We start from the raw sequence: 17,400 nt of genomic DNA on the forward strand, positions 1-17,400 counted from the left end.
GGTAACATTGATTCACAAATGCTTATGCTTCCTTACTGGACAGATTGCTATCCCTGAAGTTGAATTGACTTGGTGTTTTACTGTGATGATTAAATGTTCCCTTAATTTTGTATTATTGTAGTGCATATACTTTGATTGACTGGGAATAAAAGATGTCTTAAAGAGGCCTTCCAGGATTTCTGACCACTGGTCAAACATTTTGTAAGATGAAAGTTCATGGCTAGTAAAAGTATAAAAGTAGTTATAGATTAACAACATATAAACAACTATAGCCCAAAGTGTAATGCTTACATTTTATTTTGTTCTGAAAAGACATAAAAGCGGAAATAGATTTTGAGTGTGTTTTATTGGTGTTTTCTCTCTGTAGTCATGTAAAACAACACTACATTATGGACCAAATAATAAGGTTCCCTTCCTACTGTTCTCTCCCTCTTTGCATCATCCTGTCCAATGCCCCATGTTCCAATCCCCTAAACACAACAGATACAGCAACCCCAAAGGATGACTATTTCCTCTAAATATCTAGTCCATTTCAATCTAAAAGTGGAAAATAACTCATGAATACAGTCACTACAGCATAGGTCATATGCCTCACTTGTTAACTTCCCAGTTTAGGTAACAAGTGATGATATATTTAGTACCTCAACAAACAAATACATCATTTAATTACACTTTGCAATACACAGTACACAGATATCAGGACGGAAATCTACATGTTGTTTTTTTTAATAAAATGTAAAATCCTGTTGACTACATTAGTTACAGTGGATTGCCTGGTAGTCTATATATCACTTCATCTGCATTTACATCAAACTTCGGATAAAAAACTATTTTTTTAAATATAGAATAATCTCCACATACAGACCTGTCCTATAATACAGTTATCAGTTAGTGTGCCTATGTCCCTATGGAGAGCTGTGTTAATAAAACTGCAGATTGGTTGTATAGAATATATTTCACCATTGGTAAATAATGGATATGTTGTCATCATCAATCTATCTCCACCTATTCCACTGAGTGGTCTATAGTGATAAAGTAGATTTTAACTGGTATGACTTTACATCTACAGAAAAGCTAGAGAAAATATGTATAATTCTCCAGCATACATACAGATGACTTTAGAAGATATAATCAAAGATGAGAGTAGCATTTCATACCTTCACAAACATCTGATTGATTACAAGCAGAGAATGAGTGACAGGTTGAATTTATATTAATATTGAACAGTTAGAGGCCTTTAACCAGCCCCCAAACTCTTAAAGCTCCCAAGTGAAGCAGATTTCCCAAACAGATAGAGAAAACCACTAGAGGGCATCCATGATATACTGTACAGTGTACACTAAATAAAAGGTATACAGTACATACAGCATTCCAGTTTTTAAACATGTGGCTTATTGAGGCAGGATGTTTTGAATGAGGACAAAAGAAGTACAAATATAGAATATATCAAATGAGCTGTTCTACCTGATTAAGAATTGTTTTGTCCATTCTAAATCTCATTTCTATAAGTCTCTATAAAGTCTGTAACTTTTCACCCCTTTGAACAAGCAGATTATACAGTATATATGGGTCCAGCACAGTGCTAGTAACCATGACAATTACATGGATCATATGAACCACTCAATCAAGTTAACAGGCTGTACATTAATAGTCTACATTCTGATATGGTGCATTGTCGATGCTGTAGAATGCTCCATCTGAGTTTTTGAAAGATATACTTATAAATCGAAGCTTAATGTATACAAAAGTATCCAACCCAAATTCTAAAATTAATTAAATAAAAATACATTCAAATTATCACTAGTAACACAATAGCATTAAGTTAAATATATCATCATGAAAAAAAGACCCTGTAATATGTATTATTCATTAAGAGCATATAATGAATGCACATATCCCTAATCCGACACTATGTTAGATACGTGTCAGATCTCCCCAAATAAACTACTTCATCCTTTGAGTTCCTCCCAGAAAATAGTTCCAAACCTCCCCTCAAACATGTTATCATTTTTTATTACAGTACACTAATATGGTTAGCATGTGCAGCACATTCAAAATGCCTGACAGACTTCCATAGTATGCCTTTTAGGGAATCAGTAATGGATGAACACAGGTCCATTCACTTAAAGAGAGAAGATTAAAACTAAACAACAAACTATAGAACAAGTATTGGAAATACTTTACGTAACTCTACATTATGTTGAGATATTTTTCTCTATGTGAGGGAATTAGTAACAGTTTACATTTTATGCTTAGATTGTCTTTAAAATAAAATTCACAATCAAAATAGGCACAGACTCAAAGGAAAACAAATAAGAAAACATCTCCATATAAATATAAATCCTACAGTCGTATGATACGTCCAGAGTATGAAAGCGCTGATTGGGCACACAGAAAAAAGAGAAGGCACAGAAACACTGACCCACACAACAGGGCAGACCAACAGCAGCAGTTTCTGGGAAGTCAACTCGGAAATTATTAGCAAAAGCATTAGTGGGATGGCAGCGGATTGGCTGCTTTCAAAATCTGGTCTCCCATTGGCTGAAAAAAGGAGCTCAGTAATTTCAATAGGGTTTTTAGGGTATTTCTTGTTCTCTTTTTCAATCTAAATCCCACAGTGATCAAATACTGAGTTTGTTGATATGACTGCTTGTATGAGCAGAGTGTCGTAGAGTTGAATCAAAAGTGTTTTGAGTTGGCTAATTTCTAGATCCCATTTTCACAATGTCAACCAAACAGCTAGACTTGATAAAGCAGGAACAGGAGTTCATTGTTTGCATCTCAGTAGTCTAATATTGCACATCAGTGCAGATGGAGGAAAAGAGATGGTGTTTTCCTCCTCCTGCACTGATGTATTAGAACTTGACAGGAATGTAAACCTCCTTCTCATTTCTTACACCCATCCTGTGTTGTCGGATGAAAGGAGGATATGAGGAGAAGGAGCCACTATAGACCATTGCACTCCGTATTTCCAGCCCACCCTTTGTCTTACTATTTTACCACACCCGCCCTCTCCTCTACAGTTTGATTTACTGACTTTGACTGGACATGGTCTGTCTTTTCAGCTTTAGCTGTAGTTACAGCTGTAACTACATCCATTTTTACAACTTGCCCCTCCCCCTTCACATCATTTTTAGACGCTAGCGGTGTTTCTTCCCTCCTCTTTGCTCTGTGTTTGCTCCATGACACAAGAGGTAATTCTTCCTCTTTCACTTCATGTTTGGGCATTGAGGGAATGGGTTTTCTCTGGGGCAGCCGAGGGTCATCCCCGATGTCGACCGTCAGGTTTGTGTAGAGAGGCTCCAGCTCTTTGGATAACAGCTCATAGGTCAGAGAGTTCAAACCATCTGAATGCCAGTTAAGTCTAGTCCGTTTCAGAAGGTCAAACCTGTGGAGGTACATGGGAAGGAGAGATAAATAGTGTGCATGAGTGCACCAAATCAGGGTTGGCAGTACAAACATACATTTTATTTTAGTAGCTCATTGAAATTGTTCTGTTTTTAAAAAGTATAATTAACTCTAATTAATGCAATATCTTTTATTTGAGATATAAATTCAATTATAGGACATGAAACTTGATAATCCACATTTTAAGTCCATTTTGAAGATTAGCACAAGGCCCCAGGCTGGTGCAGTCACTGAATATAGTATAGGCATGGAATACTTTAGCGATTACTTGTGGTGGCTTGGTCAACTGTGGGCTAAATCAAGGTTGTAGGCTGGAGAGTGCATTCTTTCTGCTTCTGTTTCACATATGGATTCCAGAATAGAATTCCTGGTTGAGCGAGAAGCATGAACACAACTAGAATAGCATAGACGTGTTATCAAAGTCACATACCATGCGTTTCAAAAGTATTCAGATCCCTGAATAATTACTAAATTACAGATGGTACATTGATGTTTTGGTTTTCAAGTTTCAGTTTTTAATGAACTGAGTTCTCTTGCGGTATTTCTCTGTATTTTGCTTCATGTCTTACCTGATTGTCTCCAGGGGGAGACATGTATGCATTTTATATACATCCCCAATGAAATACAGTTACCAAAACGGTTTACTACACCACCCTGGTATCTCAATCCTCGAACTCCAGCACTTATCAAAAAATATCTGTCTTACTGTGAGATAATACCCTGCACTGATGTCTAAATTACAGCATGAGTACAAGAACATGCATTATCTAAATTGTTACATTAACTCCAGCACCAGAATTTAAGGAGGTAAAACATAGAAAAATAAAATAAAAATACAATAGAATAATAACAAATACTAACATTTTAACAAGGGGGACTCTAACCACCTTAAATAACAAGGGGGACTCAAACCACCCAAGGCAGACTCTAACCACCGTAATAATAAAACAAGGGGGAAACATAGAATAAGAAAATAGAAATAGAATAAAAAGAAATAAAAACATAATTGTTAGATTCCATAGTAGATTCCACAAGGAACCTATAAAAGCTGTAAGGCAAACAGCGTGGTTAAATTTAAGTGTTTTTGACCCAGATATAAAAATGTATACATTTGTGGCACGTCTACGTTGTTCTGGTAATTTATTCAATTTGTGTGCAGCATAACTGCTAAAAGATTTTGATGTGCTCTGTTCTCTTGGTCCTGGTTAACATTCTAGCAGCAGCATTCTGAACTGCATTCTGAACAGTATTTTTAAGGAGTCCAGTTAAGAGGCCATTACAGTAGTCGACCCTATGATAGATAATGGGGATGAAAAGTAATTGAATTAAGCTTGACACAATGTATGAGAGTACTAACTATCTCTGTACGAAGGACACTTGGTAGGAAACGTGATGCCTCATTACTGATGGGTCCCACACACCCTGTCAATACCACCTGCTAGGAATTGTGTATGTGACTGTCATAGGACTCTCTGAATAGACACTTGGGTCATAGGTTGGAATACAACATAGAAGGGTATTTTGTAGGATAAACCTTTCTTACAATTGTCTGTGTAATGGTTGGCTATGAACACTAACCGCCTCCTATATTTCATGGCATAAAAGACTGTGTTAACTTTGTAATCATTGGAGAACATGTAAGTACTATGGAAGATCAACATTTTGGACTCATGCTCATTAAAGATTCTCCGCTGACTTGTTTGTTTAAAGACTCTGTTCATGGATCAAAAGTGGACAGAAGCAAACACCTACTAGAGATAAAAGCATGGATGAGCTTCTCTTGGTCTTTTTGAAAAACCAAGCCCTTGATTCTGGCTATATTTTTAAGATGATGGAATGCTGTTTTGGTGACCTCTTGATATGACTGGTGAACGTGAGATCTGAGTGAATCAGAACACCAAGATTACGCACTTGGTTCCTGGTTTTTAGGGCCCAAGAATCCAGCTGTTTACTAATAATAGTTATCTTATTTTTGTTGCCAAACATAATAATCTCTGTTTTAACTTGGTTAAATGGTAGACAATTTTGGTTTATCCAGGTATTTATTTGCTCAGTACAGCGACACAGTGAGTCTATTGGGCTGTAGTCATTTGGTTAGAGAACCATTTACAGCTCTGGAAAAAATTAAGAGACCACTGCACCTTTTTCTTTCCTTTACCAAAAAAGTCGAAAAGGAAGGTTTAGAATGAGGAACAGAAGGGTTAAAATTAAGAGACCACTGCAAATTGAACGCTTCTGTTCCTCACTCAAAACTTCACTTTTCAACTTTTTTGTAAAGGAAAGAAAAATGTGCAGTGGTCTCTTAATTTTTTCTGGAGCTGCATTGCAAAATAAAGTAATTGACAAGGTTAGAAATAATGATTTGTTTATTGAAATAATATTTGTGTCTTTCAAATTTAGCTTTTGTCAAATCCTCCATTTGCAGAAATTACAGCCTTGGACACCTTTGGCATTTTAGTTGTCAATTAGTTGGGGGCAACTGAAGAAATTTCACCCCATGCTTTCCAAAGCACCACCCACAAGTTGGATTGGCTTGATGGGCACTTTTTACGTACTATATGGTCATGCTGCTCCCACAACAGCTCAATAGGGCTGAGATCCAGTGACTGTGCTGACCACTCCATTATAAACAGAACACCTGCTGATTGCTTCCTCCCTAAATAGTTCTTGCATTGTTTGGAGCTGTGCTTTGGGTCAATGGCCCTGATTCATGAAACCTTCCCAGAAAAGATCTCAGATTCAAGCATGAATAGAGACTTATGATCATTTCCATGTGTGATTCATGGAACTGTCGCACCTCTTCGAAATGATCGTAAATGTAATCGCAGATTGATAAATCAGATAAAGCTGTGGATGCGAGAATGCACTGCACCGGTCCTTATTTACATATGACACACCCGTAATTCATCTGAGTGTGTCATATGTAAAATGGCTAATTAACCATTTGTTATTCTCCATGACAACATCAACACAGTTATGGAACACTCTCTTTGCATTTCAGCCCAAAACCCACAACCACTGTTTTATTAATTCTCACTAGTCAATTTAAGACCTGTTAGCTAATCAAGGTGCCAGACACTGAAATTACAATGACAATTTATGATCTCCAAGTATGCTATAGGCCTGAGTGACTTAGTACAAGCAAGGCAAAGCAAGTTTATTTGTCTAGCCCAATACATATACAAAGGCAATTGAAACCTTACATGCGCATGAACAACAGAAATAAGAAAATGCAGAGTAAAGTGAAATAAATAAATAATACATTAATAAGGTAGGTAGTGATACAATAGTTAATATTGTGTGCTATATTTCTTGTCATCCTATTTTTTATTACCTATTATTCTATTCGTGGTTGTTGTTACTGAGGCTGTTATGATTGTTGTTTTTCGTGATAATGTGAATCAAGAATTATCTTATTTTTTGACATTGTTTTACCCGGTCTCCGACCAGATGTGAGATGATTGTAAGGATACGACAAAGATAATATTGATAAATACCAGCTCTGTTGGGGAAATTATCATACAATCATTTTAAGATCAAATTTGATCGTGCGCACTTTTCATGAATGAGGGCCACTGTCTTCTTGTAGGAAGAAATTGGCTACAATCAAGTGCCATCTACAGGGTATAGCATGGAGTTGCAAAATGGAGTGATCCCTTTTACCCTGTAAAAATATCACACTTCACCACCACCAAAGCACCCGTAGAACATTACAGGGCCTCCACCATACTTAACAGATGGCGTCAAGCACTCTTCCAGCATGATTTCATTCGATCTGTGTCTGACGAATGTCCTTCATTGTAATCCAAACACCTCAAACCTAGATATGTCTGTCCATAACTTTTTCCCAATCTTCCTCAGTCCAGTGTCTGTGTTCTTTTGCCCATTTTAATCTTTTCTTTTTATTGACCAGTCAAAGATCTGGGTTTTTCTTGGCACCTCTTCTGTAGAATGGCTGCAAGTCCCAGAGTCACCTCTTCACTGTACATGTTGAGACTGGTGTTTTGTGCACCGAGGCCTCCCATTCCTCTTCCTATTCAGGTTAGAGCCAGTTTTTCTGCTCTGTGACGGGAGTAGTACACAGCATTGTATGATGGAATACATTCATTTCTCAGAACAAGAATAGTCTGACAAGTTTCAGAAGAAAGGTCTTTGTTTCTGGCCATTTTGAGCATGTAGTTGAACCCACAATTTCTAATGCTCCAGATACTCAACTAGTCTAAAGAAGGCCAGTTTTATTGCTTATTTATATCAATACAACAGTTTTCAGATGTGCTAACATAACTGCAAAAGGAGTTTTGTAATTATCATTTAGCCTTTTAAAATGATCAACTTAGCAAAAACACAATGTGCCACTGAAAATATATTTCAGGACTTTTGATGGAATACACAGTGAAGAACCAAAGGCTGGGGCACATAAAAGTCATTGATTTACTCTCAGATGTGAGAGTAATTTGCAGCCCGTTCTGATTAGCGATTGTAACATTCACATTGTCTATTTCTCAGCAGGGAATGGTGTGTGTATGATCAGTTCTCCACACGCGGAAGAAATACCCTCTTCTCACTTTTTACTAGCAATTTCTTCTCGTGTTTTCTGATTGACTTACAGCTATTGCTAGTCACTGGACGGTCATCTAGTGACTAGTGATTCAACAAGTGGAAACGTTAAGTTTTAGATACTAGCCATGGGTGGTCATTAAAACACAACATGAGGTGAGTTAAGAATCAGAGGTAAGATGAGTACAAACTAGTTACACGTTTGACAATCGTTGCATGGTGTTTAATTTACTTTGGTTTTGGCTGGAAAACACAGAGCTTTGTATACAATTATGTAAATATCACTGCTGCTCTTTCATTTATTGCCAATTGTCTAAATTTAGCATATGCAAACCAATCCTCTGTCAAAGAGAGCAGCATTTCTTTTTCAAAAATATTTTGAAGCAATAAAAAAAATACATAAAAGAAATGGCTTAGACATCCTAAGATGTTCAGGAAAAAAATACAGTTATTGAATATCAATGGTAATTTAAACAATTTAAATTATGTCAAATCTGACAGACCTGTAGTGTCTAATGTACAGATGATGCCCAATCATTATATTTGTGGAATTATATGATTGTATGTTTCATTGCAAGTTAAATGTACCTAGATAATGAAAACAACAGATTCTCTCTCTGTTGGTCACACTCTGCCAATGTCTGGAATATGGAATGTTTACATTGACCATTTGGCATGGGGGTTCTTGTGCAGATGTGATCTGTGATAAGTAGACACACCCTTCAATGTATTTTACTGCTAGCAACCACCTTTACAGTGATTACATTGGGACGTTCATTTAAAGGGACAACTATGCTGTATTATTCAAATAAATACTGAATGTATTTTCTCTTTTGATTTGTACAAGTTGTTTATTATTTAATCACTATACGTAAAATGAGATTAGATTCAACTTTATTATAATTCAAAAAGTACAAATACAGTACAACGAAATGCAGTTAGCATCTAACCAGAGTGCAAACAGAAGAGGACAAATAGTATTTACAAGTATTACATATATCTATATTACAAGTAGAATGTATAGATGTGCAGTGAAGGCAAATGCAGTACAAATGGCAATACTAATGTGCAATTAAGGGAAATAGAGGAGGGCAAATTTACAAGTATTAAAAGGATAATTTGTCTAAAAATGTATCCAAAAGAATCACTTAGTCAGAAATGGGCATAGAGTCATTTTTTCCAGCCATCCATTATTCAGTTCTGTCCCCGGCTGTAATTAGCATTCTTAGCATCGTCCAAATTCATGAATGAAAACTGTGCGTCCCACTACAGCAACGCTGCACTGCAAGGGGAAAAGTACACGAAAACACTTCAAACTACAATCTGTTGTGGTAGCATACATCTTTTTTTTTTTACTGTACAGTGACCAAACAACCGGCGGAATTTGGTCAGTCCAAATCAGCACAAACAAACTATTTCCTACAGCCATTCACCCAGCGTGTGTGCTTCAACGATGATGTAATTTGGGGTGGGAGTGAACTTTAACCACCAGAAGCTACGCCAGGTGAGAGTTTCTCTAGCTGGCCCATTATTGTGAATATCATGGACTTCAGTTTGATTTCTATCATTGTGGAAAATGCAGCGATCGTGGTTTGTTTGCAAAGAGAGGATACAATGGACCTGGGAGAGGAGACTTGGTGATTCACTCATTGCCATATCTTAATCCAGACATGTAACACTTTATTCTACAATTTACATAATTTAGTTAGATCTACATGTATACTGACTCTTGTAAAATCTGCTTATACTTTTGTTGTCTACCATTGGTAGCTAACAAAAGGACGGTTCTAAACAGGCTCCTAGGGGCAGGTCCGAAGTCGTGCCAAGCTAGAAAAAAGAAGCAAACAAGAGCCAAGCTGAAGTTTGCAAAAGACCATAAGGATTGGACCGTTGAGGAATGGAGTAAGGTCATCTTCGACCTTACTCAAGTCACATTTTCAGTTTTGCCCAACACCTGGTCATCTAATGGTTAGATGACCAGGTGTTGAATCAAAACAGAAAGATAGCATATTTGCCTATAAACAGATTGTATGATCAAAAGACTTTGGGTATGGACTCGACAATATAAAAAAACCTACAGTTGACAAGAGACATTCTAAAACGTCCTCAGCAAACTAATTTGAAAGGGATTAGCTAAGAAGTAGTCTTGCAAGGTTGGACAAACACTTTGATGCTAAATGTAGTTTTTAGTATGCCTGATTGTTTATTATTCTTTTAAAGTCTAAAAATATAAAGCACTTTTAATTGCCCCGTGTATGGAATATCCAATAAAAAAAAATAGCACAGAGTGGCATCCTGAACCAAAACATCTACCACAGTGCCATGCAATACCATCTGTGTATGCCTAGTTAGTCAGGGGTTTATCCTACAGCAAGATAGTGACCCAAAACCTACCTTCAGCTATGTCAGAACTACCTTAGAAGAAAGTAAAAGGATGGTAGGCTTCAAATTTATGGAAATGCCAGCACAGTCTCCAGACTTAAAACCCATCATACTTGTTGGTGATGAACTTTCTAGAAGAGTGACCGCAAATCAACATACAAGTGAAACACATTTGTGGGAACTTCTGCAAGTTTTGGGAAGAACTTCCTAAAAAATATTTGTAGAAAGAATGCAGTGTGTGTTTGGCAGTTAGTTCTGCAAAAGGTGGCTACTTTGATGAGTTTTTATAAAATTTGGTTAAACAAAACGATTACATGATTTCATTACACCGACTGCTCAACTAAAAAAATCTTACCCAACCAGCAGCCTACTGACCAAACAATTGGCTAGACGACTGAATGGGGTCAGCCCTGGTAATGTTATTGGTATTTTTAGACTCACATGGTTTGTGTTTACCTATTAAGTTAGATAGCTGAGTCAAACAATATGTCAACTTAAAAGCATAGTGTAACATTAGTAGTCACTGTGAAACGTCCATGATTATAAAATTATCTATCTAACAATAACATTAGCTACATACAGCTACAGGATTTAGGGTTCAACAGGAATGCAAATTCCACAGGTGTTCCTCCTCTCAGTTCAGCTTGCTCTAATAGACAGCAGATAGGAATGTCAGAGTATTGTGGAGTGTCCAGCTGGATATGCACAACTTTCTATAATCCTCAAAACTGCAGCTATTTAGCCATATTTGCATAAATTGGTTACAATTATTGCGCAGTAATTCACAAGATGATACATGAGATTACATTTAGTGTCAACTAAATGTAGACTAAAACTAAGAATGCTCCAAATAACCAAAATATGACTACAGCAAAAATGACAAATTAAAAAAATTAATTTGCAATATATGTGGATTCTTGTTTGGACAATCGGAAATCATTTCTTAAAATCCAGAAATCTATTTAATAAATCTACAAATTTTTTCTTTGGAGGGGTTAAATGAGTTGGAGGTTTGAGAGAAAGAACCAGCCATCGTGACGGAAAATGCTGCTAATATGACACGTTTTGCAGCACTGATGGAGCTGCTTCAGGTTGACTGTTTCGCAAACACATTAAACTTGCTCACAAGCTTCCAGCAAATGCACACTTTTTCACCGTAGAACTACGGACAGCCCTGTGCTTAAAGACAAGCAGAAGTTCCAAAACCTGCATTTACACAAACTGCTGATAGACATGCTTGCCCAGTGGAATAATGTGCTGGAGATCCTAGAAAGGTTTCTGGAGCAGCAGCCAGCAATCTCGGCAGCTCTGCTGTCACTAGTGATGTACAGTTTGTTTAGTTTTTTTGAGCTACTTCTTAGTGACTTGAGTAACAGAGCCCTTTATAGTGACTCGTTCAACTGTATCGTTCAGTCGAATGATTTGCAGTGGATTTCTACAACATCATTGGTATCATATGCAGTCTTCCAACTTAAACCAACAGAGCAATTACATTCGAAGAGAAAAATAAATCAAGCCAGGCAGAATTTTAAATACATGTTTATAACTGATAATAGGACCAAAGTTGCATGCAGGCAATGTATTATTGATTGTGATGATACACACATTTATATGAAAACATAAACAGAGTTTTATTTTTAAAAAGAACGACTGACATTTTTACAATTTTATCGTTCATTTAAACCACTGCTTCATTTATTCGAGTCCTACACATCGTCACTTGAAGGATTCATCCAGTTCAAAGCTGTTTCCAACCGCTGTTTTTTTTATATTTGGAAAGAAAACTATGACAAGCTGCATTATAAAGAAATGCCTATAACCGATAATTGGACGCAGAGTACAATAGTGAATGCAGTTAATTGATTAGTGATTGTGTTGATATAGACTTTTATGCAAACATACATTGCATACATACAAGGTTTTGTTAAAATGACTCAAGTAAATTTTTTTGTTCATTTTAACCAGGGCTGCAACTAACAACTATTTTGATCATTTAATAATCTGTTGGTTACTACTTCAAATAATCATATAGAAAAAGTACTTTATTTCCAGAATTAAATGCAAGTATTTTATTTAAAATAAATTAAAGTTTTCAGTTTTTTTCTCATCCTTTTACAATGCCTTTATTAAAACAACTGTAGGCATTTGTTATAAAACAAATAGAAATTTGCAAAAACACTGGTTTGGTGGTGAAAAACCTGACGTTAACAATAACTCAGCCATGCATTCAAGATGAACTATTTCTCAATTAAAAACGTATCTCCATACAAACTACAATTACTGACAAATTTGTATTATATTGACGTACCATACTGAGCCCTCTTCATCTTCTGTCATCAAGGCTAAAATGTGATTTCTCTTTAAATTCACATGCATTACCATCATCCTCCCGTGCCATGAGAGTTTTGCTTTGCAAATTTTCCAACAACATTTTGTTGTTCAATTCTTCATTGTATAGTGGTCCCAAACTTTTGAAGTTTTTGTTTGGTGTAGCCTCCACCATATTGGCCTCCACTATCTTTCAAAATGTCTTGTGTAGACCCAACTGATCGATAGTTCTTGCCGAAATTCTCTATCTTCGATTTTTATTGATTAGTTTCTACAGCCCTAATGTGGGATGTTACGTGGGATTTGTCTCCCAAGATGTGGATAAGTGAGTATAGAAAGTGGTTATAGAAAGTCACCAGCCCCTTTCAAAATGTTCCCCTTTTTTGCCTTACAGCCTGAAATAAAAACATAAAATCTGACTTTTTCCAACTTTGTTTACCCACAGTCTTTTGCTTTGATGACAGCTTTTTGCATTATCTCAACAATATATAATTGGAAAAGTAATGGAGGTATAATCTAAAAAATGTCACACAGTCTTTCTGAGAAGGACAATTTATCTTGCGAGCAAGCTGATGGTTTGGAGCTCATTTTCCCTTTGTGAGCACACAGAGAGATAGGCCTACATCAAAATGTATTAAATTATTAAATAAAGGCCTACTTTGGTAAATGTATCAATGTAAACAGATCGCAAATATTATTATTATTATTTTTATTATATCATACTTTTTAGCCAACGCATGGTTACAATTAATCAACATTAAGCAGCAGTTTGGACACTACTGTATATATACTGTATGTGCAGAGTGGAGATGGAATTAAATGAGGAGCATAGAGCATGTAACTTGGCTGGACTGCAGAGCAGGTTTCCAACATTTTGTATTGAATGGCAGCTATTTGTCCAGCTCCAGTTTTGGTCCTGTCGCACACAACTGAGATATTTGTGCATGCTCTGCCCATGATATTTTGATTCTTTCATCACCCTTTTTTAGATTTAGGCATAGGTTATGCTTTGAATTATTCAATGTTGAGTGTTTCTTAGCATATAAAAACTAAATGGTAGCCTCAAGAAGCGATAATTGTAAAATGATGCTTTTAAACAAAACATTGGAGCAATATGGTGACACAGTTTTTTTCTGTAGGAACGGAGCTATTTTTTTGCAGAGCCTGAAAACAGACAATAAACGCCGCAAGCAGCAAGAACTCAGCAGCAAGAACTGAGGAGCAAGAACTTTCTTTAAAGGAAGCTCTCATGCTAGGAAATGTTAGAAGACATCTGTTCTAAAACCTCAACATCATTGACATGTATGCTACCATGATAATGAAATATTCTGAATAATTTGTGAATGATGATAATTGAAATGGATAATGTACAGTATATGATAATGTATGTGCATGAATAAGCTAATGTGTACCTGCGTGGATTCTGCTCATTGCCCCTATCTCCTTTATGCTTGATCATCTTGTAATGTCCGATAGCCACAGGAGGGCGCACAATCTTCATCCCGGACAGCCGTACTCTGAAGCAGATGGGTAGAATGAATTAAAAGAAATATAATCTGTAGATTGGAGTATACTAAATCTAAAGGACAGTACAAGAACAAAAGCTAGTTAGGTATGGCAGTGAGTTTTTCATTATCAATTGACTTCACTAAGAAATATTCTGGACTTTTAGGGAATGAAAATTATTAGGGGATTCACACAAACACCCAAACTACTGAACTACTACTACAATTCAAATAAGGAGAGGATTTCACTGAGCAAACTGTCCAACAAGCTGGACTCTGATAACATAGATACTTACTGAATTCTGAAAATGAACTGTATGGATATAGAGCAGCATGGAGAAACAGCAAAACAAAGTGATGGTACTGAGAATGGAGGATGTTGTGATGGAGGAAATGTTTTATGTGAGAAGACAAATACCTTATGAAGAGAATGAGAGAAGAAGACAGACATCTTTTAAGTCATTCACTGGCACATATACAACCAGTCTCTTTCCTTCAAAGCCCCTCCCCCATACCTGGCAGCAATGTCATCGTCCTCTCCGCCCCAGCCCCAATAGTGGTTGGGGAAGCCATTCATCTTAATATACTGCTGAGGGGTGACAGCTGACACCCCTCCGAAATACTGGGGGTACGGCAACCTAGGTGGAACACATACAAGACCCACTGATATCAGAATATCAAATGACACTCTCAAACCGACATTCATTAACTGAATAGACACACACATACGTACCTGTATCTGAACTTGTCCATGGCAACAGAGAGGTGTGTGGGGAATTGACTGTGACAGGTGTAGGTGTTATGGTCATTTTCAGGAAGAAGATCTACGTCATGTAGGAAGATACATCCCCAGTCCTCGTCTCTCAGCGCTTCACGGACACCGACATTCAACAGCTTAGCACGGTTGAATGTAGAGTTACCCCACTGCAGAAAACAATATACAGTGATGAGAAGGTGGTGGGATAGACGAACAGCCATTCAAAGACAGAAAGACAGAGAGGCGCAAAAGGACAGACAGACACAGAATGACAGACCGACCGGCCTGCCGACCTGGTGGACTATATAGATGCTGTAGTGAATCTGTTGTCTCTGCAGGAAGGGGTGAAGGTGGTAGAGGAGGGCTCGGAGGTGTGTTTGCCGGTTACGATACGGCACCACAATGGCTGTGTGGTGGCGCGGCTCGCAGTCCGGTGGCCGATACCGGCCACCTGGTAACACCAGTGGGTTCCAATCCCTGATCTCTTCCAGAGAGAGAGGCGAGGACAAACGCACAGACACAGGACCCACTAGAGAGAAGTAGAAGGTATTTTATTACTATGACATCTTATTCAGTATCATAGATGCACAAGAAAACATACAATATACACACACCCATATACCTAGTAATGGCGAGGGCACCTGGCAATCCTTCAGCTGAGCTTGTGTTCCAGGAGGTCCAGTGCCTGTCTGGGGCAGTTGAGGTGCCACCAGGTGGCTGAGGTTGGTGTACACATCATGGGGGCGGGAGTAGTCAAACTCAGGCTCTACAGAGTGGACCAGTACAGACACCAGCCCCCTGAATCCCCCGAGGGAGAAGTAGAGGACAAAGGCAAACTGGAAGCCTACCAGCAGGGCCAGGGTACAGGGGGAGTCCAGTGAACGACCACAACATGCCATGGCCATGTTGTAGGGTGCGGGAAGGAGAGTGTGACAAAGGGAAATGAAAGGAGACTAACAGAGAAAAGAAAGAAAAAATAAAGAATTGACAGTGGAAGTGACTGACAATTAGCTCAGTAAAGAAGATGGTAGAGATGGAGTAATGAGATATGAAGGAGAGATGGCGGGGAGACGGGTAGGGGGGAGGCTAGGGGGCTCCAGGCATTAAGAAAGGGCCATCTCCGGGCATTAAGAAAGGGGCATCTGTGTGAAGTTGTAGCACTATAGCTCAATGTACACAGGCATCACTTTAGTATCTGACGCGTTACTGCAAAAGACAGGGATCAACACTTATAATTGTATACTGTTACTCAATAACAATTACATAGTTATTAATGTGTGTGTGTGTGTGTGTGTGTGTCTTACGTACTTGTCTTCTGTGGTTGTACCAACTAAATGATATCAGAATCTGGCCTTTGGCAGAGAGAGTCTGTTGTCCTCTCTCCCTCTCCCCCTCCCCCTCCCCTCATAGCACCTTATGACAAATATAAAGAAAAGTTAGGCAAGGAACTTAGGAAAGGAGGTTTATATAATAAAGGCAAGGAGTTTTAAATTAATAACATATTTCAAATCTGAATAGGAAATCTGTCGGCAAATATGTTTACCATAATTACAACTCTTTTATTGTTTTATATTCATCTGGCATTTTTTTATATTGTAGACTTATGATGACAACGCATAGCTGATGCCGTTTAATTACTTCAGCAAAAAAAATAAGACTGCAATTTGCAAATATAGGTGCCACTGTCACACTAGTCCTATAATAAATGTCAATGTGATCTCCACAATAGACCGTGCGTCTTGTCAACATAACTAATAAACAATTATAATGTCACTGTTATATAAGACCCGGATTTTTATTATTCATAAAAATAATAATGATAATATTTATGATAATTATAATTATTTAATTTAGTATATGCCTAATATTTTTCGTGATATTATACAAGTTTAGCCTTATCGTTCTATTCTATATCGTGTCACGCCTCCTTATTAAAGATACGAAGTCTGTGTCTGAACACTTTTCTATAGATTATTCGATTGGCACATCCGTCGTCTCACCTTCATAGTCCTGCGACGTTCTAAATCCAGCCCCAGGCTTTGAACTAGTACAACAGGGCCGCGATTAGATAAATACATTCGATGGTATGGATGAATGCAGTCGCTCCTGACTAATTCCGTTTTTAATCTCTGTCTTTCAGGGCGATGTCCACTGCTAACCACAGAAATTGCGGTTTTGCATGGTTTTGTGACGGAAGGCAAACGCTGCAGCAGCGTCCATCAGATATGCTGCAGCTTCATCTCAACCACCAGTGTCACGGTTTTTGCCTACAACGCTGTCGCTCCCAAACCGATAGGCAAACTGTTTCAGGGTGACGTCTTCTGTTGGCTACATCATTTGCTCAGAAAACCTCACCGTGACGTAATCGCCTTTCCCCACCCTCCCACCTACTAAATAATCAAACACACAGGCACACACGCACACACACACACCCATCCAAAGGATATGTTGGAAAAGTTAGAT

At 37.7% G+C, this 17,400-nt stretch overlaps 1 protein-coding gene across 3 annotated transcripts; it reads right to left on the reverse strand.

Moving 5' to 3' along the window:
• Positions 1 to 279: 279 nt before the first annotated feature.
• Positions 280 to 17,261, reverse strand: b4galt3 (UDP-Gal:betaGlcNAc beta 1,4- galactosyltransferase, polypeptide 3). Of its 3 annotated transcripts, none has more exons than XM_010865663.3 (8): positions 16,938 to 17,261; positions 16,246 to 16,350; positions 15,560 to 15,890; positions 15,219 to 15,466; positions 14,914 to 15,104; positions 14,696 to 14,818; positions 14,088 to 14,192; positions 280 to 3,388 (listed from the first exon to the last, which is right to left on the reverse strand). In XM_010865663.3, exons 3-8 carry the CDS (start codon positions 15,840 to 15,842, stop codon positions 2,992 to 2,994), a joined length of 1,347 nt encoding a protein of 448 aa, XP_010863965.1. In that variant the 5' UTR covers positions 15,843 to 15,890; positions 16,246 to 16,350; positions 16,938 to 17,261; the 3' UTR covers positions 280 to 2,991. The 3 variants fall into 3 exon arrangements, with proteins under 3 accessions (XP_010863965.1, XP_010863963.1, XP_010863966.1); XM_010865661.3 differs by having other exon boundaries at positions 15,560 to 16,143; XM_010865664.4 differs by having other exon boundaries at positions 15,231 to 15,466; positions 15,560 to 16,350.
• Positions 17,262 to 17,400: the final 139 nt, after the last annotated feature.

The sequence above is a fragment of the Esox lucius genome, chromosome 12, assembly GCF_011004845.1.
Source record: "Esox lucius isolate fEsoLuc1 chromosome 12, fEsoLuc1.pri, whole genome shotgun sequence".
Taxonomy (NCBI): domain Eukaryota; kingdom Metazoa; phylum Chordata; class Actinopteri; order Esociformes; family Esocidae; genus Esox; species Esox lucius.

Coding starts and splice junctions, on each gene's coding strand:
- b4galt3 (XM_010865663.3), bottom strand. CDS start 15,842: ATGGCCATGGCATGTTGTGGTCGTTCACTGGACTCCCCCTGTACCCTG. Junction 15,105..15,218: donor TCCACCAGGTCGGCAGGCCG/GTCGGTCTGTCA, acceptor TGTTTTCTGCAG/TGGGGTAACTCTACATTCAA. Junction 14,819..14,913: donor ATGGACAAGTTCAGATACAG/GTACGTATGTGT, acceptor TGTTCCACCTAG/GTTGCCGTACCCCCAGTATT.